Source organism: Equus quagga, chromosome 22 (genome assembly GCF_021613505.1).
Source record: "Equus quagga isolate Etosha38 chromosome 22, UCLA_HA_Equagga_1.0, whole genome shotgun sequence".
In the NCBI taxonomy this organism is placed as follows: domain Eukaryota; kingdom Metazoa; phylum Chordata; class Mammalia; order Perissodactyla; family Equidae; genus Equus; species Equus quagga.
Genome location: NC_060288.1, coordinates 23,344,671 through 23,371,756, shown reverse-complemented (window position 1 = coordinate 23,371,756; position 27,086 = coordinate 23,344,671). Strand labels below are relative to the sequence as shown.

Below are 27,086 nucleotides of genomic sequence, written 5' to 3'. Positions count from 1 at the left end.
ATGTTCTTAATCATTCTTATTACTTGTAACTCTGAGCTCATTTTCTCAGCTTCATTTTTGTTTGTCTGTTCAATTTGGGTTAAAAAAAAAAGAAAAGAAAAAAGTACCCCCAGTGGATGAAGCATGTTCCTTCTCTCATACTAGTTGTCTCCCTTCACTCGATTGGTTTTCTTATTTCAGCAAAGCAAACTGTTTCCCAGTTATGCTTCTGATTATGCTTAGCAATATCAAATATCGTTGATGGTTTGATAATGCTTAACAGACATGAAATAAGTATTAATTTCATTTGAGAGTAACTTGTTCACTGAGAATAATCTCAGACCTAAAATTAGACTTTTCTCTTAGACGTGGATATTTATTTTGAGTTAAACCCTTAGAGAAAAAAAACACACTTTCCCCTTTTTCTTCTTCTTTTTTGGCTCAGGTACTGATGGAACTGCTGCTAATTGAATTGTGTCCTGAGCTGAGAACTCATTTAGATCAACTTAAAGCTGGTCAAGTTTGAGACTGCACAAATAAACACCAGAGAAATGTCTGTGTAATAATAGACATGAAACATTTTCCTCTTTTCCGCAGAGGGCTAGACCGAGAACCATATTGATTTTTATTTTAGCTCCCTCCCTCTAGTTTTATGTGAAGTAAGCAGAATTAGGGGAGGAAATGATGCTGTCGTAGGCAACAGAAAAAAAACCACTTCTGTTAAGTATTGATTTTTATTTTAATAATAATATAAATACTTTAAAGTTCAACATGCTGATTGAAATACACATGTTAATATGTGATAAGAACCTAGGAAATATTTTAAATATTTATGAAAACGGTTTTGTTTTAAAATGAAGAACTATGAATATTGTACAGTTAATTTCCTCACTGAGGATTCTGAACATTCCTGTATTATTTCGTGTGTACTGAAGAACATTGTTGTGCAATGCTTTGTGTGAGGTTATCGTGAAAATTTTATTGTCTTTATTTTTACCAAAGATTTCCCATAGTTTGAAGCATTTGAAGCAATAAAATATAAAAATGAATCATAGAGCTCTATGATGTTTAAGATGCTTCTCTCTCAAAAAAAGAAGGGGTCGAAAGACTTCAGGCAATTCAAATATTTATCAGATGCCTTTTTTGGAGAACACACTGTGTTGTAAGTACTTCTTCAAGGAGGTATAGAGTTTGCTGCCTTACTCCAGACAAAGAATGAATATGTGAAAAATAGGAGTTTTATTTTTTTAAATTTTTCTTTGAGGAAGATTAGCCCTGAGCTAACATCTGCTGCCAATCCTCTTCTTTTTGTTGAGGAAGACTGGCCCTGAGCTAACATCTGTGCCCATCCTCCTCTATTTTATATGTGGGACGCCTGCCACAGCATGGCTTGACAAGCGGTGTGTAGGTCTGCACCCGGGATCTGAACCAGTGAACCCCTGGCTGCCAAAGTGGAGCATGCGAAGTTAACCACTACACCACCAGGCTGGCCCCCCCCCCACAAAATGGGATTTTTAGAGTGAATTAGAAGAACCAAATTAGTGCTTGAAATGATGCATGGGGGCGGGGTGTGAGCTGAGCTTTGAAGGATGGGCAGGAATGAGACATGGAAAAAGAAAGGGGAGGGAAGTTACTTTGGGGAGTTTAGGGACCAGAGTCTATCATTACATCTTGTGGACCAGTAGGGGCATTGGGTGAGATCCAGGGCACAGATGTTTTGTTTTGTTGTTAATAGTGGGCCATGGGTACGTCACTTCAACTTCTTGAGTTTCACCATCTGTTATACAGCAATAATGAAACACTTTCCCCTCCCTAACCCTCAGGAATGCTGAAAGCAGAACAATTAATAGGCAGAAGTTCAGTCTGAAACCCATGAAAGAAAAACACTATACATATTAAAGTGGTGTTTATTATATCATTGATAAGTCATACCTGCCAAGTTCTTGATATGAAACATAAGTTCTGAAAGACAAATGATTAAAAATTAGTAAGCCAAGTTTTATCTTTGGGATTCTTTTAATTATAGCTCTTTGATCCTTTTTTCAAACCAGAGTGATATTTAACACTTGAGAAGAAACACAAAGTTGGCCGTCTATGTGGATAAGCATTGTCCATCGTAGGGGTGTAGAAAAGACATTCAGAGGAGAGAAGCAGTGGGAAGTCACTGAGCCCCAGCAGCTCATCATAACACAGTTCCTGGAAATGTCCATCTGATACATAATTAAACTACAGCTGTTAAGTTTATACTGGAAATGAGAAAAATAACTATTTTGACTCCTCAATGTTTCTTTAAGATAAATTCTCACTTTTTCATGGGACATCACCTATCAGGAATCTTACAGAAGTTTTGATTTTTTTTTTTTTTTTTAAATTAATGATCTGGAATCTTCAACTCTCTTGAGTCAGTGACTGGCTCCCTCTCAGGTCGAGGTGGACGCCGTGGTCTGTGGCAGTGGTAGTTGCAGGGGCTCACCTGTGCCAGGAGCACCAGCTTTGTGGTAATGACAGTGAAGTGAAATTTTAAATCCTCTGTTGGATTCACGGAAGACTTTTAAGCATAGCACATTACCACGTGTCACATGTCAAATTCCTGCATTTAGCATTTCTCAGACCTGTATGTTAATGACAGTTAAAAAAGTGGTCTTTACTTTGGGATGAAGAAAGATAGCAGATCTATTAAATGTGCGATGAAAGTCAACATGCACTGCCTTATTACATTCCCGTGAAAGGCTTAAGGAACTGGATGATGTATGGAGACGAGGATACTGGCTGAGAATTTACATCTTCAGATGATTGAAGGAATGTTTATGGATGGTATTAACAAGAGCGAAGTGAGTGGGCTTATTATTGTAGAAAGAGATTTGTTAGGTATTATGAAGTCTTGTAACGGGCTTGAGATATTGAAACGTCTCTTTCCTGGGGAAGAATAGAGAGTCTTCAGTACAGATTTTAAAGGAAAAGGACTGGTCTTCAGGGGTGGCTTAAGTTTATACTTTTTAAGAGATTTGGGGAGAAGTATATGACCATTTGAGGGTATCTCACAGACCTGAGTCCATTGAAATTTTTTCCCTCTGTGTAAAGACAAAATGAAGTTCAAATTGAGGCTGGCCTGGTGGTGTAGTGGTTTAGTTTGCTCACTCTGCTTGGGTGGCCCAGGGTTCATGGGTTCGGATCCTGGGCACGGATCTAGCATCACTCGTCAAGCCACACTGTGCCGGCATCCCGCATAAGATAGAGGAAGATTGGCAGAGATGTTAGCTCAGTGACAATCTTCCTCAAGCAAAAAGAGGAGTATCGGCAACAGATGTTAGCTCAGGGCCAATCTTCCTCACACACATGCACACACACAAAGTTCAAATAATTTAGACAAACCAGAACGTGAAACAAGAGCAAGTAATTTTCTGCTGTACAGTACTTCTTTGGCGACTGGCACCTACATATTAATTGCATTGTCCCACTAAGATGAGGTCTTGTTTAAATCCACTTTTGGAAAGGATGGTTGTGGTTTATAAAATAAAGCCACATCAGTTTAATATATTTACAAAGAAGGTATGGTTAAGGTATCGTTAATTCAATATATTTGTTTCACAGATGTAAATCGCTATACATCTTCCTAATATGGATCCTGCCATATTTACTGTCACCTTTTGCCTTCACAGATGTCACTGATAGAAGGAAAGCCTCTTGCTAATTTTCTTAACAATATTTAGTTATAGTTCTTATATTGATAGACGATTTATTGAGATTTTTTCACATTTTATCTTGCTTTGAAATAAACCAAAGGTTTTTCAAATGTGGAAAATGAGTTGAAGCACAAAGGAATGTCTTGCTTTAATTGATTATCTTATCAGGAATATAGCCGTTATTTTACTCATTAAATTAAGATCGTTAAGGCAAGATATGGGGGGCAAGATTCTAAACAATTTCTTAAACCCACTTTTTTTGAAGTTTATAGTAAAGTAGCCAAATTTTATAAGAGTGTCTTTCAGGAATACCAGACATTCCAAAAGCCTTAATGCAGTGCTAGCTTTCACAGCCTCGGGAGGACAAACGCCGCACGGACTCGAAAAAAACGTTATCTGAAAGTTTCTTCACATTTCTTTCTTTTTCTTAGTTTTGTGAATTTTGAATTTAAAATTTTTAAATGACAAACAATAAACTAAAATTAAAATTTTACTATCCAAAATTCATAACAGTAAAGATCAAAGAAATTTTAAAAATTAAACTTTTAAATGGTGTTTTTGATAAGTTTGTAGCATTTATACTTCTGAAGTTACTAAAACTAAGACTATACTAAGTCTTCTGGGATACTTTGTATTTAAAGAAAGGAAAAGATATTTGCTGTATGGACTGGTTTCTGTATTGAAGTGGTCTTGGCCGGCCTAGGCTAAGAGCTGGATCTTTGAAGACACTTCTGACAGGTCTTGGTCCTGTAGCTAGGCTTTAAGTTGCAAAATTATAGGATACAGATTCAAGAATGAAGGTATTGTGTCATCAGTAAAACACCCAGGATAACATCACTTGGAATGCAGAAAATAATCAAACATAGCTACTATAAAAATACCCACCTTTTAAGGTGTTAGGATGGACGATCTTTGTTGCAATGCATTATGGTCTAAATTCTTTGACGAATAACTAAAGAGTGAAGTTCATCTGCCAGTGCAGGATTCAGACGACAGGCCTTAAAAGCAAAGATAAAGAATCAGTTATTTAGATATATTTTGAATTGTTGGGTCTTTGTTTTTAAAAAATTTTCGGTTTGTTTTTAAGAATAGCAAAGTACAATGAATTTCAAGGGGATTTCTTAATTAAGATGCATTGCTATTCTGATTCCTTAATAAGGGAAGTTCAGATGAGCCTGTGCAAAAAAGGTCATACTAAAAATAGCCATGCTATTATCATTTGAAAAAGAGAAAATTTTATCAGTGCCAAGAATGAAGGGAATTTATGCACTGATGATAGCATTCTATGTTATGAATTATTAAAATAAATAACATGGAAAGCATTAACATTTATCCTCAAACTTATTATTATATGAATAGCAGCATCTACAATAATCATATTTTAAAATATATAGTTTTGGGGCTGGCCCGGTGGCACAGCAGTTAAGTGTGCACATTCCACTTTGGGGGCCCGGGGTTTGCCGGTTCGGATCCCAGGTGCGGACATGGCGCCGCTTGGCAAGCCATGCTGTGGTAGGCGTCCCATGTATAAAGTAGAGGAAGATGGGCACGGATGTTAACTCAGGCCAGTCTTCTTCAGCAAAAAAAGAGGAGGATTGGCACCAGTTAGCTCAGGGCTAATCTTCCTCAAAAAGAAAAAAGAAACAAAAGAAAAAATATAGTTTTATTATGACTAAAGTAAATAGTGATAAGTAGTAGTGCCTAATTTCATAGAATGTCAAGAATTCAGAAGACACATTACTGGTTATCTCCTCCAAACCTAATTCCATGCAGAAATTGTCCCGTCAGTACCCATGGCAATTGGTCACTAGATGTTTGCATGGTTGCTTCTAGGGGCAAGAAGTTACTGTCTTGTGGGAAAAACTTGTTTTTGTTTATTTTCTTTCCGACAAGTTGTATTAGAAGCTGCTTCTTTGTATTAAGCTAAAATTTGCCTCCATGTACTCTAGAATCATTGGAGGGTCCTAGGAGAATGTATAAGGCTGGCTTCATGGAGACCCTGAGAGGCAGAGTCATTGGGAGTCACCCAGCCTGACGGTGGCAGAGCTGAGAGCAGGCATGGGTCTCCTGACTCAGCCCACCATCTCTTCAGCATCACTCACTGCCATCTGAAGCTAGAATTCTCCCTCCCCGACAGCTCCTTTTCTGTGTATAGCCTTTCAGTCTGTGAAGGCCACTGTCAGGACCCCCTCGTCTCCTTTTGTCTCTGAATAAAATGCTCAGTTTCTGTTTTGACTGGATTCCAAACCCTTCACTGGCTTGTTAGCTCTGAATTTTCTCCATTTTAAAAGTATCTCCCATAAAATACAATGGCCAAAAATCCAGTGGGGCTGTTATCTCCCACCATATGGAAAATAGTTCTAAGATTGTAACCTGCTTGTTTTGCTATTTTATTTAGGATGAACATATGCCACATTTCAGGATATCTTTGACCCAGAGTTTTCTCTGCTTATATTTATTTAAAAGGATACTAAAGATAGCATAGAATCTGAAAATGATGTGGTTTGGAAATCGGTATGAGAGAGAGAACGTTTAAATTTTAAAAAGTTAAAGACAACTATTATTCATACTAATAGAATGGTGGAGTGGTAAGTGTCTCAAAGGTCCGTTGTATTTGTGTACTTTGTTCCTGTATTAGTGTGTTAATATCGGCTTGATGCTCTGGAAATTTTAATTTGAAACAATAATTTAGGGTTCCCAAACTTGCCTGCACGTTGGAATGCCCTGAGGAGCGTCAGCAGATGTGCTGTGTCCCACCTCCTGGGTGTGATTTAATTGTTCTGAAAGAGGGCCTGGACTGTGGAATTTTTAAAAGATCCCCAGGTAATTTTAATACGCAGCCAGTTTGGGAATCACTGCTGTAATATCAGATTCAGGCAAGGGACTTGAAAAATTGTTCCTTGCCTTCTTCCCCTGCTCCAGCTGAACAATTTGCTTTCCAGCACTCCACGAATTGCTTTATAAATGTGATGATGATATAATTCTAATTTGGACTTCATGGATGTCATGGCCCTAAGGCATGCGTAATTTTTTTTTTTTTCTTTTTTAAAAATTCACTTGCATTGGGGCTGGCCCCGTGGCCGAGTGGTTAAGTTCATGCGCTCCACTTTGGCGGTCCAGGGTTCGGATCCTGGGCACGGAGATGGCACCGCTCATTAGGTCATGTTGAGGCAGCGTCCCACATGCCACAACTAGAAGGACCCACAATTAAAGAAAATATACAGCTATGTACTGGGAGGGATTTGGGGAGGAAAAAAAAATTCACTTTTAGTTACTGTTCATAATGATTCCCCCCTCCCCATCCCCTCCTCACTTTTAAAAATTAAAATTTTTTTTTAAAATTTCAGGTGTACATAATTCTATTTCTATTTCTGTGTAGATTACATCCTGTTCACCACCCAGAGACTAATTACCATCCATCACCAGACATATATGCCTAATCACCCCTTTGCCCTCCTCCCTCCCTCTTTCCCCTCTGGTAATCAGCACTCCAATCTCTGTCTCTATGTGATTGTTTGTTATTGTTTTTATCTTCTATTTATGAGTGAGATCATATGGTATTTGACTTTCTCCCCCTGACTTATTTTGCTGAACATAATACCCTCAAGGTCCATCCATGTTGTCACAAATGGCCAGATTTCATCATTTTTTATGGCTGAGTAGTATTCCATCATCTATATATTACCACATCTTCTTTATCTATTCTTCTTTTGATGGGCACCTAGCTTGCTTCCAAGTCTTGGCTATTGTGAGAAATGCCGTGATGAACATAGGGGTGCATGTATCTTTAAGTATGTGTGTTTTCATGTTCTTTGGGTAAATACCCAGCAGTGGAATAGCTGGATCATATGGTAGTTGTATTCTTAATTTTTTGAGGAATCTCCATACTGTTTTCCATAGTGGCTGCACCAGTTTACACTCCCACCAGCCGTGTATGAGGGTTCTCTTTTCTCCACATCCTCTCCAATACTTATTATTTCCTGTCTTGTTAATTATAGCCATTCTTTTCTTTTTTTAAAAAAAGTATGCTTTTTGGTGAGGAAGATTGGCCCTGAGCTAACATCTGTTGCCAATCCTACTCTTTTTTTTTTTTCCTCCCCAAAGCCCCAGTACATAGTTGTATATCCTAGTTGTAGGTGATTCTAGATTCTCTACGTGGGATGTAGCCACAGCATGGCTTGAGCAGCATGTAGGTCCGCGCCCAGGATCTAGACCAGTGAACCCCTGGCCGCTGAACCAGAGCGCACGAACCAACCACTTGGCCACGGGACCAGCCCCAATTACAGCCCTTCTGATGGGAGTGAGGTGATATCTCATGGTAATTTTGATTTGCATTTCCCTGATAGTGATGTTGAACATCTTTTCATGTGCCTGTTGTCCATCTGTATATCTTCTTTGGAGGAATGTCTATTCAGATCTTCTGCCCATTTTTCAATTGGGTCGTTAGTTTTTTGGGTGTTGAGATGCATGAGTTCTTTGTATATTTTGGATATTAACCACTTACCAGATAGATGCTTTGCAAATATCTTCTCCCAATTGTTAGGTTGTCTTTTTGTTTTGTTGATGGTTTCCTTTGCTGTGCAAAGCTTTTTAGTTTGATGTAGTCCCATTTGTTTATTTTTTTTATTGTTTCCCTTGCCCGGTCAGACATGGTACTTGAAAATATGCTGCTTAAGACCAGTGTCGAAGAGTGTACTGCCTATGTTTTCTTCTAGAAGTTTCAGGTCTTACATTCAAGTCTTTAATCCATTTTGAGTTAATTTTTGTATATGGTGCCTCCAACATTTGCTTGATTTTAGATGTGAAATGCATTTGGGATCTAAATAAATTGATCACATGGATTAAAACAGGAAAAGCTTATTTTAACTGATTACCTCAAACTCATGAATATTCCTCCTAAGCGTGGTAGATGTTGTGCATAGGAAACTTTTCAAAAAACTACTTTTCATTCAAGTACTAGAATGAGGATAGAGGTTCACACTTGTTCTGGGTGAGAGAAGTCCTGAATATTCTGGCTTTAAGGTCTTGGTGTGCTGGGCCTTAGGCTGCTGATAATAGCAGAGTTAGAGAATAATTTGCATCAAAATAGGACTTTTATCATCTGAGCTTAATTATGCTAATAAGAACCTGACAGAATTGTCTGTAAACAGTCTGCATGTCTGACACTCTCTGTGGACAGAGGTTATCTGCACAATAATTAACTAGGAAAAAACACTAAGCCATAAAGATGTCCAAGTCTCAACTAAAAGCCCAGAAATTTCTACTGGAGTCAATTTGTATTTGTTCTCAGGCTTACTCACTTTAGAATAATACTGTTTAGCTGTTGCTTCATCCTTTGTGATACCCAAGCCAAGCTGAAGACAGCGTGCGTGGTAGAAGGACGCCATGGCCATGCCTCTGTTGATGAATTCCGGGAGACAGTCCGTGACCTTGGCTATCATGGGGATGTCATGAACCTCATCGTAGTCGGCAATCCTGTTATGATGTGAAATTGTGGAATTAAAAAGGACATCAGTTATGGTTTACATTTGTACAAACCACATGTCCAGAAATTGTGCTTGTGCCCAAAGTGATTTCCCTGGTTCTGCCTGTTAAGGACTAAGCTGTTTGTTGTGCGTTGATGGGTAAATATAACACAGTCAGTGAATACTGGGGGGGAGGGACCACTGGGGCGGCTGCTCTGCAGCTTCCCTGTGATTAAACTCGTCAGGCTTAAGGACCACTAGAAAACAAAAGAAAAGTTCCTTTTTTCTTGTAATATTAGTATTTTAATATCACTTTGCAGGTTTAAACAGTAGGGGAAAAAAGCATTTTCTGTTTCTTTGGATCATTCATTTAAACGATGACCTTAAATTTGTACTTTTGTCACATAGGACCAGAAAACACATTAAGAAACTTGCACATTTATCTTTGTTAAAAAATGGGCAATAAAAAGAAGTCATCCTTTATAACTCGGACACCAATAATAATAATAATAATAATAATAATAATAATAATAACCAATAATAATTCACCAATACGGAGAATTGCATGAAAATGAATCTGGTCAACTCCATGTCAACCGTAATATTATGGGGAATAGGAATGTGGGCAAGGATGGAAAGTTGCAAAGATTTTAAGAACAATTTCAAGTCTTGGTTTTAACCAGGTGGGTGCGCGGAGATGTGGAACACTGGAGATCACACTTGAAGCAGCCTGCTGCCTGGAAGCCAGCATGTTGAGGAGCGAGGAGTAGCAGCTGCCTCATCCTCCACTGTGGGGCTGCCTCCCGCTGTGGGCTCTGCCAGAGGGCGATACTGGGGGGGGGGGGGGGGGGGGGGGAATACATCAGCATGGTCTTACGGCCACTAGAGGACATCCAGGTCTGGTATGTTTCTCCTGGTATGTTGCTTTTGTACATTACAGGTAAATGCATGAGCTCAGAGAACAGAAATTTCCGTATAGTTTATAAGATGTTAGTGTTGGCATCTTTTCACCATTATTCTCACTTTACAGTCTTCATCAAGCTCTATTGCCATTGTGCAGTTATAAAACCGATGGCTGAGGAGTGTAGGAAGAAATTCAGACTTACTTAATAAACATCTCTGATGTGCCAAGCTAAGTCCTTTATATACACTATGTTTATAGTCCTGCAGTAGGAGTATTTTCTTCTTATAAATAAAGCAATTGATGCCCCTAAAAGTTAAGAAACTTGCTCAAAATCACTCAGCTGGTACACAGAGTTAATAGCACTGAAATGCTGAAGACTAATGGCATAGAATTATACCATCCAGTATGGCAGCCACTAGCTACATGCGCTACATGAAATTTAAAAGTTCAGTCCTCAGTTGCACTAGCTGCAAATGATGCTCAAGAGCCGTCATTTACACTATTGCGGCAAGTTCGATGAACACCTCTGGCATAGAACATCTATAAGAGTTGTTGTAAATACTTGCATCCAGCTTATTCACCTTTTGGAAAATGCAACACACTTTGTGAAAAATTTCATCTTAAAGTAATACTCCACAAGATTCCCTTGAGCGTAGACATTTCCACGTTCCGCTGCCTCCCGTAAGCAGTGCAGGGCAGCTTCAGTGTCCTGGCGGATGCCTTGTCCGTAAAAGTACATGAGCCCAAGTGCACCCTGGGACTCCAGATTCCCATTGCCACACGCTTCTGAATGCCAATAAAATGCCTAAAGGAAGCACAGTTTCATCTTTTTATTCACAAAGTGAAATTAGAATACTGGAAAGACAAAATCTCTAATTATAAGATAGCACTATTAATTCATCTCTAGGAAATAGTTCTAGCCCCTCAAAGGTATTTCAGGTTAGCACCAAGTTCACGTACCTAAAAAAGAGAGTGCTAAGGTGAGTGTGTTGCACGGTGCAGGTGAGGTCAGTCTAGAAGTTCAGGTCTCAGGAGGTTCAGATTTTTCAGAGGAAGGGTCAAGAAGGTAGGAAAGAGGAACTGAGCATCTGAAAGGCTTTGAGACACACCTGCAATGAGGCACAGCGCAGGGAGCGGGGGGAAGGGCAGCTACTGATGCTGAGAGACAGTCAGAGCTCCAAGTGTATCTCAGAGACAGCAGCTGTCGAGATCAAAGGCAGCCAAGGATAAGAGCTGCGTGTAGTCTCGAGCACACTGGCTCAATACTCAGCCACTAGGAATCTGAATTCATTCAAAAAGTTAGTCCCAAGTGGCTGCTCAGCCGAGGGGGGTCCCAGTGGTTCTGTCCTCTTACAAGTTTGCCCTTAACGCCTCTTACAATTAGGACTTGGCCCCACATTTCCTTCTCCCTGTAACTTGGAAAATGTTTCCATCATTGATAGTTAAAGAGATTGTATTTCTGAAAAAGTCTTAAATGGATTTAATTTTTAATTCTTAGTATATTTTACTAGTATCATTTGTTACTTCCTCAAATATTAATTTATTCACACTTAAAAGGATTTAAGCTTTAATTTCAGGACTCTCCCTCTTCTTTTAGCTTTTATTACCAAAATAATATTTTATATGTGTTGCTCCCCCCCCCCCCCCACACACACTTCAGGAAGATTAGCCTTGAGCTAACATCGGTACCCATCTTCCTCTATTTTGTATATGAGATGCTGCCACAGCATGGTTTGATGAGTGGTGCCCAGGATCCAAACCTGTGAACCCTGGGCTGCTGAAATAGAGCATGTGAACTTAACCACTATGCCACTGGGCCAGCCCCACGTGTGGCTTTTTGTAGCATACAAAATGTTCTCATGTCCAAGATCTCCTTTGGTAGAGGTGGGGAAGGTAGCATTCATAGATGAGTAAAGGGTAAAATGAGCTTTGAGATCCAAAAATGTAAATTTCCTTTACATTTTAAAGAAATGTAAGAGATTGAAAATTACACACTTACTCCTCACAACCCACCTTTCAAAAAAGAAATAGTGAAACAAATATTAATCTAAATATAGTGCTAGGATTAAAAAATGTTACCTTTTCTAATTCTTTAGGCTCTTTTGTTGAATAATACAATCCTAGGATACTTTGAGCCTTCACACTAGCTTTTGGATTTCCATTGTCTGCGGCAAAAAGCCACAGTCTAAAAGAGAAAGATAAAGCAAGTTATTCTTAGTTTCAGCATCTGGTTAAAACAGAATCTTGTTCTCGCGTAAGATTACCTTTCCGCATCCTCCTCTGATCGTTTGACGCCTTTTCCTTCATAATACGCTCTTCCAAGGTTGTAAGCTGCTGCAAATTGTAAGTGTCTTGCTTTGGGACATGGAGAATCAACAATTTTCTTCATATATTCCACTCCTTTTTCCTTCCACAAAGGAAAAGAACAGAGAAAAAACTCTAGTTTTTAGTTTTACTTAAACTAAATTCTTTCTCCCAATAATGTTGTAAGGTGTTCAGCCTCTGACATGTAGAATGTCACGAATCTATGCCTAAGTGTGGTGGTTGTCCTGGAGTCTGCAGGGCTGGAAATAAGGAAGGAAGGAAGGAGGTACAAGTTCATCTTCTGAGCAGGCGTTCCCAGGAGCCCTGGGATATAGGGCATCTCCCTCATCTTATACCTTCCAGACTTGTGTTACGTCTCAATGTGGTTTCGTTTTTTTCTCTCCTCCCTCCCACCTTATAACCCTTATTCTGAATCAGCACAGTTCTTAGAAATGTATCAAAGTACAAGAAGAGCTGGTAACTTCTTGCCCATTTATAATTCTAACAGTACACTTGAAAGCCCCAAACAAATTCTATCTTCTCTCTTTAAGCACTTTCACTAAGTGTGCTCAGTGATTTACATCCAATATACTAATCTTCATATGACATCTGCACTGTCACAAAGTGTGGAAAGAAAAAACGGTCAACCAGCAAACAGTACACCAAAAATAAAGGCAGATGGAAGACTTTTTTTTTTTGGTAAGGAAAATTGTTCCTGAGCTAACATCTGTGCCAGTCTTCCTCTACCTTGTATATGGGGTGCCACCACAGCATGGCTTGATGTAGATCCATGGGGGGATCCGAACCCACAAACCCTGGGCTGCTGAAGCAGAGCACACAAACTTAACCACTCCATTACTGGGCCAGCCCCTGAAGACATTTTTTGATAATCAGAATCGGAGGTAATTCATCACCTGCAGACCTGAGCTATAAGAAAGGCCCTTTAAAGGAAGTTCTTCAGGTTGAAAGAAAAAGGAAGATGGTGCCAGATGGCAACTCAGATTGATAGGAAGGAATGAAGAGCCCCAGAAGTAGTAAATATGTAACAAATATAAAAGGATACACATCCCTGTAGATAGTGCCTGTGTGTGGATATTTTTCCCTCTTAATTAATCCTATATTGATCTTAAATTGTATGTAAATACATGTACCATGACAAATAGTACTAAAGCTTGGAGGTGGGTGGGTAAATGAAATCATACTTCTGCAAGGTTCCTATATTTTACCTGAAATAATTCAACATTAACTCTGTAAATTATGATAAGCTAAAAATGCATATTGTAATCTCTAGATCAACCACGAAGACAAAAGCAAAAATCTATAGCTAGAAAATTAATAAAATGGTAATCAAGCTATCCCATCACCATTTCCCACAGGTTTGAAATAGTAATTTTATGATATACTAATACCCATATATCCATGTGGGTCTGCTTCTGGGGTCCCATTTTGTTTTTCTGATTTATTTGTCTACTGATGAACAAAATCCCACATTGCTTTAAGTACTACAGATTTATTTTTGGATTTTCAGTAGTGTAAGCCCCCTCCTTGTCTTTCTTTAAATAGCCTGACTATTGCAAATAGGCTCTTTCCTATGAATTTTTAGAATCAGCTTGGCAATTGCCATAAAAAACCTTGTAGGAAATTTGATGCTGATTGCATTTAATGTATAAAGTTGAATCTGGGGAGTGATTAGAGGTAAGATGTAAAAATAGTGTCTCTGGAAAACAGAAGCACTGACAAATGAGGGGCGGTACTATTGCCTAATGAGTCCGTGGATGATGAATTCCATAAATCAAATCTCCTACAGTCTGCCACTAAATTCATTCGAATGATTACCGCCTTATGCTAAAGGAAGTGTGAAAAACCTTTTTAGAATTCTGACTGTGAGATGGGGAAAGAAAAGCTAAAACAGATGAACTTGTCCTCACCACAATTTTATCTCAGCCCCAAATTGGTGCTTTATCCACTTTTTTCCAATGCTATTTCCAAAGTCCATTTGTAGCTTTCCCAAATGTTGAGGCCCATGTATGATTATCATCACAGTAGGATAATAATGACATTTGAAGTCCCCTGAAGAAAATAGACATTTCAAGTCTACCACACAAAGCAAATATGGTTCCACCAGACTCAACCAAATTAGCATCAAGAACCACTTGGTAAATTAATGAAAGAAGTGATAAAATTTTAAAAATTTGATCTTGGCCCCTTTACTTGGGTAGTTGTGTGATCAAGGTGACAATATAATTCTAAGGAAGAAGGGACCTACAGATGCTGTCTTCTTTTTGCTCATCGGGCCTCCATGTGTATTACATTCAGTCCATTCTATTTGGAGTTGCCTTATGCCAACCCATTGACTCTACCAATTTTCCTGGTCTCTCTACTCCACGTTCTTACTTCCCGCATTTCATTCTACTCACCTCTCAGCAGAATTTGAGACACATGATCACTCCCTCCTCCTTGAAACAATTTCATCATTTGACTTCCAGATGACCACACGCTCCTGGTTTTCCTCACCTTCCCTGGCTGCTCCTTCTCATTCTTCTTTGCTGGCTACTCCTTTCCTTTTGACCATTAGATATTGGAGGACTCCCAGTCTCTGTCCTCCGCCTTTTTCTCTCTGTTCACTCATTCAGCAATCTTATCCATTCTGGTGCCATAACTATCACTGCTCCACAGATAGCTCCCCACTTCTTTCTCAGTCCTGATTGCATCACTGAGCTGCAGACACTTCACTTGACATCTCTACTTAGGTGTCTCATCAGATACATCAAACGCAAGATTCAAACAAACTTAAGTTTTCCTCCCTTACCCTAACCTGCTCCTCCTTCAGTCATCTCATTTTTATTAAATGGCAGCATCGTCCACTCAAGCCAAAAAGTAGGACCCATCCTTGATTCTTCCCCTTGTCCCAGTCCTTCACCCAATCCATCAGAAAGTCGTGTATCCTCTTATAAGCATATCCCAAATCTGTCTACTTTTCTCTATTTCCACTAATATAACTGTATTGAAGCTGCTCTTTTATCTGAACCACTGCAATGGCTTCCTGAGTGGACTGCCTGCTTCTGCTCTTGCCTTCATTCAATCCATTTTCCAAGCCACAAACAAAATGATTTTTTTAAAATGCAAATTGTATTAATTTCACTCCCTTGTAGTGTGTCTACACTGCAATCCAAATACAATCCAAACCGTTGGCCGTAGTTTACCCCTGTCTCACTGGTTTGACTACACTCCAGCCATATTCTTCTTCTTTCTGTTCCTCAGGCGTTAGCACTAGTTATTTCCTCTGCCTGGAATGTGATTCCCCTCGACCTGTACATGGTTGCTGTTTCTTGTTGCTCAGTTCTTAGTTCAAATGTCAGATAAAATGATGGAATGACACAGGGAGGAAAACTGTAATCCTAGAGCCAAAGTCTTCATATTAATGTTAAGGAATGCTCAGTGACCAGGAAATTGAGAGAACTAGGAAAGCAATGCGTTGGTATGAACTTCAAAGTAAGTACTGTGTGCCTTGGGCGGAGGACAGATAATAGTTGGAAAGTGAATTGGGGAATGAAAATAATGCCGGCTCTTCCGTTGAACGCCACAGTAGACTGCAATGTTGGAAGGAGAGCTCTCAACTAAAGAGGGCTGCTTGTGGGACAGCCAAATTTCTGATAAGGCAAAGAAGTGAAGGAAGTAGTCTGAGAAAAGGTTGAGGATTGGGGGGACTTTATTTGCCAGCTGGAAAGTTTAGGAGGGAGGGCAGCAGTGAGAGAGGGAGAGGAAACACAAAGCAATATGGAGTCAAGAATACGCGAGAAAACAGATGATTAGAGAGGCAGGCATCTTGTGTGGTGGCCAAGGATGAAAGAGCTCTGAGGCTTGGTGAGACCAAGTGAAGTCAAGGTTCCAAATGGAACTCTAGTGTCAAGTTCAGATATAGTCACAGTGGGTTGGCCTCATGATGCCTGGTGAAGCCCCCACTGTTGGCAGCAATCAGGCAGAGACAGCAAACTTGGGGCTTGGGTGACGGTTTGGAATGGCACTTATTGGCTTGGAAACTAAAGAAATTACCAAGGAAATGTTACTTTATATGGCCTCTTGGTGGTCTACTAGCTGGCTGTCCATGGGAACAGTCCACGTTAGGCCCCTTTCTTTTGATCTTCAACATGGAAGTCTTTGGAAGTTTCTAAAGATGGATAGGACATGATCAGATCTGTATTTTGGAAAGATGGCTTTGGTGGCAGTAAGAATGATGAATTTGGGACAAGAGCAGAAGTTAGAGGATGTGCTTTTGCTATACCCCAGGTAAGGGGGCTCTGTGAGCCTAAACTAAAACAGAGGGAGTGGCACTCAAGGGCTGGAGACATATTTGAAAGATATTCAGGAGACAATACTAGTAGGGAAATGTGAGCAGTGGAAAATATTTTTTCTTTTTTTTAATTGAATTATAATTGACATAAAATACTATATTAATTTTAGGTATACAGTGGAAAATATTTTGTTTCTGCTTGTGAAAGGACTATCTCTAGTTTGGGTTCTTAACTTTAAACGGCTACTCCTAAATTTTCAGGAAACATATTTCCTAGTACTGTTTTTTTAAAAAGGTTTTTATTATGAATAAGTATTGTTTTATGAAATGCCTTTTCAGTACATACTGAAACCATGATATGGTTCCTTTTATTCAAGTTATTAAAGTGGTATATTATATCCATAGATTTCCTTATGTTGAATTATTAAATTTCTGGGCTAAATCTTATTTGGTTATTACATTTTATTTTTTTAATATATTTTGTTTATAACAAAGGCAAATATTTTATCTTAACAGCTGCCACCATAATTTTTCTTAGAGAGAGATGATCTTTCTCTAGGAAAGTTCTTTGAAAAAGCCCCTTGGGGGATATCTTGATAACAGTGTTGTCAGCAAGGGGCTACAAGGTCAATCAATAAACATTGCTTAGTGGCTACTGTGGGTGTGATGCTGTTCTAAGTTCCTGAGGGATTCAGCAATGAAGAGAGAGATAAAACCCCCTAATTTTGTGGAGCTTATATTCCACTTAGGGAGAAAAATTAAACAGGTAACAAATAACTCAGGTGATCATTAAGTGTGTGAAGAAAATGAAGGGGGCTATTTTGATAATATGGCCACAGAAAACCTCTCAGGGGAAGTACCATTTGAGCAAAGACCTGAGTAAAAGGAAGGCAAATGAAGAGTTGACTAAACTACTTTGTGTGAGAAAATGGGATACGCTTATTTTTGCATCATAAAAGGAGAGAGTAGAGGGAAAAGACACAGAAAGGGGAAAGGGTGTTAGCTCAGGGCCAGTCTTCCTCAGCAAAAAGAGGAAGATTGGCAGTAGTTAGCTCAGGGCTCATCTTCCTCAAAAAAAAAAAAAGCGGGGGAGAAGGAGGAGTTGGAAGAGTACTCGGCAAGTTTGTGACGAATCATGTGAGGTAGTGCAGCCAGTGAGAAGTCCTCAACGGAGGCCAATAGAAATGACTGATAAAGTTGCTCACCATGTGGGGTCTAGTGTGGTCTTCTCTGAGACCCCTACATTTAGCAGAAGCAATGCTACAAGCAAAAATCCTTGTTTTATGAGATCATCAAGGAGAATAGGCTGTGACCTATGTAGGGCAGAGATAAAGGAACAGCCACAGAGATGGAGAGTAGAGAGTTAGAAATTTGGCAAGAAGAGGAAAAGCACAGGTGATCGTGAGATCATAAGCCACCCAAAGATATTTGGGTTAATTTTGAAGCTCTTTGACAACCCACGAAATTGGTTTCATAAGGGAAAACTGTATACATTTTATTTAAATCTTAAGAAATGAATAGAGTTTTCACATACAACTTATTTTTTTTGGGGGGGTGAGGGTTTATTGTGATTTTCTTTGTGCTTACACATACATACATAGTAAAAATGTTCAAATTTCGTAACTCAATCAAGGAGTCTTAACATTTCATGTTAAGAATTTTATTGTGTGGATGCTTCATAGTTTATAAAATTTACCTATCATAGTGAAAATTATATAACATATACAGAAATTAAAATTGAATTTAATTAATATTTTTGTCAATTTGTTTTTTTAGCACATTATGTAGTTTGATGTTGTGATATTTGGCTCATATAGGCTCTGTATTGTTATGTTTTTCATATTGAACAGAGCTTATTACTAAATAATTGTCACTTCTCGTTAAGTTTCAATGTGTGTTTCTATGCATACTTTCTTAACATCTTTGTTGAGACATTTAAAAATTTTTTCTATGTCATTTTCTGAAGTAAAGTACATATTTACTCTGTTTTAACAGGAGAATTTAGACAATTTACATTTGTCTCATGGTTGCACTAATTATGAGTTTCCTTGAGTTTTTTTTTTTACTTTTTATCTAAAAATTTTCAAGCATGCAGGAAAGTAGAAAAAATACAATAAAAATTTGTATAACTACCATATGGATTTTCAGTAATAATATTTTGCTATATTTGGTTCATCTGGTTTTTTTTCTGACTTGTTTTAAGTTATCTGCAGATATGTAAATATTGATACAGTTCATCCCTAAATATTTCAGTATACTCTGCAAAAGCAGTAGTTCTGCATAAGTACCATAGAAGTGTCACTTCTAATAAAGGTGATATTATGGAAAAAAAGAAAGGTGAGGGAAAGAAGTGATCTAGATTAAAAGAAATTTGCAGACATTACAGTTGAATGCAGTGGGTGGTCTCTGTCTGGATCCTGGCTTGAAAGAGAATTTTGGGACAAATTGGGAATTTTGAATATAAACTGGGTATTAAATGGTATTAGGGAATAATTGTTAATTTTGGTAAATGTCTTCAATGTTCATTTTACTTTTTAAAAGTAAAATTTTTAAAGATTTGTTTTCACGATTTTCAGTTGTGTTACGTTACAGTTTGTCCCCAATCTTCTCATATTTGATTGACGAAATGTGTTTTCTTAACTTTTTGAGACTAGAGTTCAATTGTCATCTAAATTCCTATTGCATTTCTTCTGGTCAGGCCCTGTCAGAAATTAAATACTTCTTTATGGCTTTATGCTTTACTTTATTTTTGTGCAGAAAATATTTTCCACTGATCCCAAATTGCTTTGGGGGATTTATTATTTCTTCAGTAAATTTAAATTGTTGATTTTTTCCCTGTTTTTGCAATTCTTTCTGGTTATATTGTGGATATTTTAAAGATTTTTAAAGGGTATAGTTGTGAATATTATCCTACTATTATTACCATTTTCCAAGGACCTATTTCTATATTCCATGTTAAATAATCCTATAATTTGTGTGATGGTATAGCCATGAAACCATTTAAATGTAAATAGGGGACCATTGAGTTAGAAAGCACAAATAACTATAAAACCAATATTTCAAAAACAATTCTCAGAGAGAGAGACCTGGGAGGTCTCATGGCAAACGTGTCTTGGTAATAAACATGCTCTGGTTTCAGCTTATTTCATGAAAAAATACCTGCATCCCTCATAATATCTTTCTTGGTCCCCCTCTACCCATCTAATTCCCAATTAATTTTGGCAGCCCACTAACTGTAATCTCTCATTATAATAAAGCTAGATAAATACTAACGAAGCAAGTAGCATGGTGATAAAGTAAATATCTGAAAAAGTGTTGAGACTTTTTTGGCAATTTTTTTTAAAAACCACATTAAGTTTTTTAATGACTTAAGATTGATATAAAAATAAGAGACTCCTAAAAATCTAGCAGGCCAAGCAAACCAACTGAATAAAATAATTATGATACTTTCAGTTTCATCTGCATTTGTAGGCAAAACAAACATGGAGATTCTGAATCACTTGAGACCGATTTTTTTTTTTTTGCCTGAGATTTAAATGTCAGAGTAAATCAGTGAAATAATAAGCATAGTAATCTTACAGCCTTTAACTATTCATCTTACTTGTGATTAATCTTGTTTTAAAATATTTTCTAGAATGGATTTTAATACTGTCCCCTAAAATGTGCTTTACTCTTTGAAGATCATAAAAGATTCATAAAATTAGTATATTAATTTACATTTATGACTTTAATTATTTAGTATATATCATAAGATATAATGGTCAGAGACATTAGATGGCACCTGCCTCAAAGACTGTGGTTAAATGGATGTACAATTGGTATTAAAATTACTGTTCTAGTCCAGGTTTCTATATATAAGACTTTCAAGCGCCTAGCTGCCAATTTATATACAGCACAGTTAAGGGGTAATAGTTTCAAGATTATTTCAGTCAGTATACTAAAATGTGCAAAGACAGCTGAGGAATCTAGGCCACTGAAGGAGTTTCCCAGCTTTGCTCCTGTCCTTCCCTCTGTGTAAATGTCATTCCTTCCTTTATGTGCTGTTCTTATGTTATCTGATTCAGCTGGTGTCAGCTGCTCTGTGAAAACTCCTGTGACCACACCTTTGTGTCTGGCACATGTGTCTATTTCAATCCAGGACACTTATAGTCTTTCTCAGACTCCAAATTCCTTTTCCTATTTTTCTGTGCTTCTCCAGCATCTAAGGACTGTTTCTGACTCATAAATGTTTGTGGAATGAAAGAGTGAGTGAATGATACAGAGAACCCAAGTAAACCACAGTCAGAAAGGCCACAGAGTAAGCACATACCTCATGGGTTATACAGGAGGTGCTCACAGTGCTAAAAATAGAAATGGCTTTTCCAGCTGCTTTTGCGTCCTTCGAGGCAGTTCCAGGGAGGGCTGCAATCCCTGTGAATGGTACTATGCACAAAGAAACTCCACTGCCTTCAACAGGAGGATGTGTGTGTGTGTTTAGACTTGTAGAACTAGAGGTGGAATCAGACAGCAAGATGCATATTAAACAGCGAGGGAGACAGGCAGTTGGCTCTATGGGTCTCAGCATGAGGTTCTGGTATGAAGACGTCAATCTGGGAGTCTTTTAAAAGTATAGGTAATGTTAGTCGTGGGACCAGATAAGCTTTACTCAAGGAGAGAGGGGGCCATGGAGGCAGAAGGGGCTGAGGCCTAGGTTCTGACACACTTCAAGATTTAGAAGAGAAGCATCTAGAACAGGGGACTGAGGAATGGCTGTGAAGAGGCCAACAGAGAGAACTGTATTACAAACACATTGAAGATGGTAAGAAGAGGTGTGTCAAGTATGAGAAAGAATCAGATGAAACAAAGATACCCTAGACACTGAGAGAGGAGGGTGTTTCATGGAGCGCGTGGTCAACTGTGTTAAATTTGCAGCAAGTAAGGGCAATGTAGTCATGGATTCCACGTCACTAAACTTTTAACAGGTAAAGCTATGAATAGGTTAAAATAAAGTATCTTGTGTTTAATGCAAACATTAAGTTTTTAAATCGTTCATTCATTTCATCATAGGATGCTATGGTTATAAAAGAGTAAAAATTAAGAATTTTAGGAATTAAACGTATAGTCCCCATCTGTTAGCTTTATACAAGAGAAAGTCAGGGGAAAAAACACTGGATGCTTACTACATGTGCCTGTGTTAGGTATTTTTATATGTTGTCGTTCAGTCTCATTAACAACTATGCGAGTAAGGTTAATGGGCTTTATTTTGTAAGCTGACTCCAGTGGATTGAATTGGCAGTGTATCCTTAAAGCTTTGTATTGACAAGAATTCTGAGGCTCTGTCTGGACTCAGCTAGAAAGGGGACCATGATCAATTATTAAGGTCTGCCATAGCCAAGGGAGTGGGGAAAATGGTAGATGTTCAGAAATAGTAAGTAATTTCCCCAAGATCATACTCTTAATAAGTGGTGAAACCAAGATTTGAAAGCTTGTGAGCTTTTCACATTTTGGAATTTTTTTTTTTTTTAAAGATTTTATTTTTTCCTTTTTCTCCCCAAAGCCCCCCAGTACATAGTTGTATATTCTTCGTTGTGGGTCCTTCTAGTTGTGGCATGTGGGACGCTGCCTCAGCGTGGTTTGATGAGCAGTGCCATGTCCGCGCCCAGGATTCGAACCAACGAAACACTGGGCCGCCTGCAGCGGAGCGCGCGAACTTAACCACTCGGCCACGGGGCCAGCCCCACATTTTGGAATTTTTAATAGACCATAATGGATAGGACACCTTTGCTAGTGAACACAGAGAAATGAATTTCTAAATATCTTTGAAAATTTTAAAAATAAATTCCCAATTTTTATTTGATAATGTATGAAATTTCTTTGTAAGATGAGGTCAAAAATAAGAATTAAAAAATAAAAATCATAAAGAATAGAGAACTATAATATTGATCCCTAAATTTCATAGTTTATTCTTTTATCTTCAAACATGTCAAAATAAATGAGGCCTAGAAATATTATTGATATACACTAGATTATTATTATTAAAATGATAATGCAGATTATATTTATTGACAAGGAAGAACATTCAGAATACATTGCTAGGTGAAAGAAAAGATATTATAACACAGTATATATAGTATGGTCCTATATTGAAAAAGTGTATGTGTGTGTGTGTGTGTATATTTGTGTATATATATGTATTGTGTATATATATACAAATACACATATATATAATTTATATACTATATATATACAAATACACACATATATAATTTTTTTGCATAGGATGACACATGAAAGAATATACTTTAAAATGATAATGTTTATATTTGTTAGTAGAATTTGGAGTGACCCTGTTTTTGCTTATTTTCTAACTTTTCTCCATGTTCATGTAGCTTTGGAATAACTTTTAAAAATAAAGGAAAACATTTTAAAATAGAAATGTTATTGACAGCTAATGGTAGCAAGGAGGGGGGGCAAAAAAAAATTTTGTTTTGCACATAATGTGAAAATGACTACTGCTATCCTTTAAAATGCTAAAAATTTAGATATTATTGAAATATAAGGATAGAAATATATTATTAAAACATAAATAATTTTAATTGTGTCAAAGAATCCGTGAACGGTGAAATCTTAAGCATGGTGAAGAAAACAATCACTTACAGCGTCTGGAGTCGTCCCCAGCCCATCATAATACATTACTCCTAGCTGGTAAGTTGCTTGATGATCCTTTTCCTTGATTTCTTCGAACTGTTCTAAAGCTTCTTCATACCATCCCTATGAGCCCCCAGGAAATATTGAATTATTTTATTATTACCTTAAAGTAATCCCAAATATTTAATTCCCATCTAAGTCTGAGCTGGTAGCACCACATAGAACAACAAAAGACAGCAACACATCTATAGAATTTGCAAGTAAGTTATTAACAACAGTCAACACACTATGAAATCAATTAAATAGACCTAAAAATGGCCGCTGAGGGAAGTGACGAGGAGGAGTCTGGGGGAGATTCTGTTTGGCTTTGACTCTGACTCTTGGCTGTTGCGAATCTGCTTTCGAAATGCTAGCCTAGCTCTCTGCTCAGTCCAGCCTGCCACATCACCTGCCACTCTCGGAGTCTGAGAAACTTCAGAGCTGGGGCTAAGGTCTCAGAGAAAATATGAATATCAGGATATCCACTATTATTAGATATCCACTATTATTATGGCTCATGTCTTCCAGTTTTGCAGTTTTCCAGCTAGGGAGAAGACATGGAAAAACATGTCTAAATTATCTTTCACCCATACTTCCTAAAAAGACCTACATATTATGTGTCATTGATTTAAGGCTCAGCAGTTAGATGATCGGATAACAAATATGCTAAGGTGTAAGGGACTAACATAGGGCTTGTAGCTTAATCCACCATGGAAAATGCCGTAAAGAATGAGTCATTTGTAATGGTGGAAAGAGAGTCTCTTACTGAATCGGAAGGTCATTACTAGGAAGAGCAGGCCAGAGGAAAACAGCTTTTGGAAAGCACAAACAATTGAATTTCTCTTTTCATAAACTATAACTAATCTACAAATTGATAAAATTAATAAAAACTCACTAAAACACTAAAAATATTTATTTTAAAGAACACATAACAATGAGTAAAAGACTACGTTGTTAAGACTCATTCTTTCTGGCTAATGTTTGGCGTAGATGTGAGAGTGCTGGAAAAGTTAGAATATTCTATACAGAGGAAGACAAAGTCCTTTTAGTTTTCATGATTTTAAATACCATATACGTGCTGGAAAATCTTGAATATATACCTTCAACCCAGACTTCTCCTTTGACATCTAGGTCAAGAAGCAATACAACCTTATCTGAACCTATGCCCAAAGCCGAGAGTTCATTCCCGTAACCATTATGCTGTGCTGTCCCAGTGATGGGTGCCTGATGAGTCCTCAACAAATATTTGTTGCCAGAATGAATGAAGGAGCCATCAAAAGATTAGAGAGTTAGCGGGGTATAGGTGAATAGATGCCCAAATAGTCAGTGGATGGTGAGGGTCTGGGGACAGGGTGGTCCCTTTTCACCTCTTCCCCTGGGGTTCACTGAAGACTCGAGGCTACGTTACTGAAGTTGGAGTGATGGTTCGCATGGTTCCTCCTTGACCTACCTCACAGGTGCCTCAGTACAACATGGAGAAGAGGACAGCTCCCTCCTCATTCTACAGAGGAACATGTAAAACTACCTTTAAGTACTAGATAAGAATCAAGGTCTGCAATTGTTATTAATATGACAATATTTTATAAATGATATTCAATATTTTGGGCAAAAATATAAAAAGTAGACTTTTAATTTATAGTATAAAATGAATTTTGTACCAAAATGACTCCTATAAATGACATCATTAGAATGACTTTTATGGAGCAAGGTCAGGTATCTCCTTAAGCTGCTGCCAGTGTATCATACTTAAAGCCACACCCACAATATATGGAAAGTGACAGAATTTCCCTGATATAACACTGTAAGCAACTCTACAGGAAATTTTGCTATGAGGATCCAACAACAGCATTATGGGAAATGAAAACAAAGAAACAAAAACATTATACCTCTTCAAAATATAGTTGACCTCGTAGGAAATACGCCATAGCGTCCCCTCTTCTTATTCTTTCCTTCAAGAGTTGCAATGCTCTATCCACCAAATTAGCATGGCTGTAATGATCTGATTAAAGAAAGGAAAAGAATTCCATCTTCAACCGTATGATGTGAGTTTTCTCTCTTGAAGTAATAAACTGTATAGAATTCATCTGACACTGTTAATACCAGTTCCCTTCCTAGTTCTTCCTAAAACTGGCCTCCTTAGCTCAAGGAAAAAGTATTACCTAAAAAAAAAAAGGAAAAACAGACAAAAAACCCCAACCCGTTATCACAATACCTAAAATCGTGCTTGTATAATCAAGGAATATTTATTGAATGGCATTCAAACTAATGCTGTTCACCACCAGACAGAGTTCTAGCAATGGAGTCTGTGTGCAAGGCTCTCCTGTGAGTGAGTGAAATTCTTAATCTGAGCCTTAATTAGAACTACTCTAACCAAATGAGCTAACCATCCCCAATTTAATTTTTTTAATTCTATAGAAAAAAATGGTGTCTTTAAATGCCAGTTTCAAGTAAAACATGGCATTGTTCTCTTAATAGAAGTGACATCTGGCTTCTCTTTTCCAGAAGGGTGTCCTAAAGTCCTGAGAGTAGAGTCAGGATCTAATTATGAGACTGCTCCCTGATAATTTGCTACCAAGTAAGTTAGGTAGCAATTTCACAGATTCTTAGAGAAAAGTTAGATAGGACTGTGAAGTTCACCACTTCTTTGAAGCAGTAAGATTCATACTGCTTGTCTCTTTTGCTCTGGGGTACGAAATTAACTGTTAGTGAAAGTACTGTCAGAATTTGTACCAGTCTTTTCCTTTCTCCACTGGAAGAATTTTGGGTTCTTAGCAGCATACTGGGACAGGGAGGTATAAAAGGGGTTCTTGGGCAAGTTTTCACTGGTCAACTTCATCCTGTTTCCACAAGGTGTATTCTGTAAACAAAAATGAAAAATAAGATGGTAGAAATATCTTCCTCCAGAAAAATGCAAGAAGAGACTCCATTCCCACGTGGCAGTCCTTAGAAAAAGCAACCTCCCCGCATTGCCTAGGGATAGGACACCAAACCGTCAGCTCTGGGATGTGAATGTTCTTTCTTAGGAAACCAGGACCCTCCATAACTATTTGAAGCACAGCCATCCTCCATGGCTGTTTCCACAGCGTTGGGATTAATGATGAGAGCTGTTGGCAAGTCCTCTCTGGCGATGATATCCCATGCTGCAATGGGTCGTGTTACCTAGCCACAGCTGGTAGCACTAGTAGGAACTGGTGACACTGCCCATAGATACGGTTCCTGTGCACAAGTACCTTCCTGTTGCCTTGTAACTGATACTCATCAGACTAATCCATTTCAAATTAAAGCATGTGTCTATTTTACCTGGGAATACACTTTATTTTAGCTGTGTTGTTCAGTTTTATCTTCCCATCTGTATTGGATTGCCATGTTATAAGATGGATCACAGTTGAATGGAAAATCAGAGCCTTCATATAAAATGTGGAGGCCACCTCATTTGGGATGAAGGAGTCCAGGTTGGCCTAGGCTGAGGGTAGTGAGACAGCAAACTCAGTTGTTGCTATGCGTTTTTGTTTACTCCTTGGCATTCTACTGTTACAGGGCCTTTCACCAATCAGGAACCAGCTTCCAGCAAAGGTTCCTGATTGGTGGTGAAGAGAAGAACTCAAGAGACCTTTAGTGTGATTGGGAAGCTGCATTTACACAATTAGATGATACTAATTTGGACAGTAAATTGTTTCATTAATGAGAATGAAGTGTAGAAAAGGGAGATAATTCAGTATATTAGGGGAAAAAAAATCACTGAAGTATCTGATTTTTGGAAGTCATTTAATCTTTTTAAGATAGTCAATTGCCTT

General features: G+C 38.1%; 2 protein-coding genes across 3 annotated transcripts in view; one reads left to right on the top strand and one right to left on the bottom strand.

Moving 5' to 3' along the window:
* Positions 1-1,054, top strand: part of SNX25 (sorting nexin 25) — a 127,930-nt gene extending 126,876 nt beyond the window's left edge. The window contains exon 19 of one of the 2 annotated variants that reach the window (XM_046648755.1): positions 425-1,054. In XM_046648755.1, the coding sequence (XP_046504711.1) occupies positions 425-505 (81 nt within the window). In that variant the 3' untranslated portion in view covers positions 506-1,054. The remainder of the gene's footprint in view (positions 1-424) is intronic. The other variant, XM_046648753.1, reaches the window with a different exon arrangement.
* A 371-nt stretch (positions 1,055-1,425) lies between these two features.
* LRP2BP (LRP2 binding protein) lies at positions 1,426-26,143 on the bottom strand. The gene is made up of 9 exons (XM_046648756.1): positions 26,023-26,143; positions 25,179-25,291; positions 23,263-23,376; positions 12,296-12,438; positions 12,111-12,216; positions 10,613-10,836; positions 8,963-9,137; positions 4,548-4,660; positions 1,426-2,591 (listed from the first exon to the last, which is right to left on the bottom strand). The coding sequence occupies exons 1-8, from the start codon at positions 26,126-26,128 to the stop codon at positions 4,595-4,597; spliced, it is 1,047 nt and encodes a 348-aa protein (XP_046504712.1). The 5' UTR covers positions 26,129-26,143; the 3' UTR covers positions 1,426-2,591; positions 4,548-4,594.
* Between the last annotated feature and the right edge of the window lie 943 nt (positions 26,144-27,086).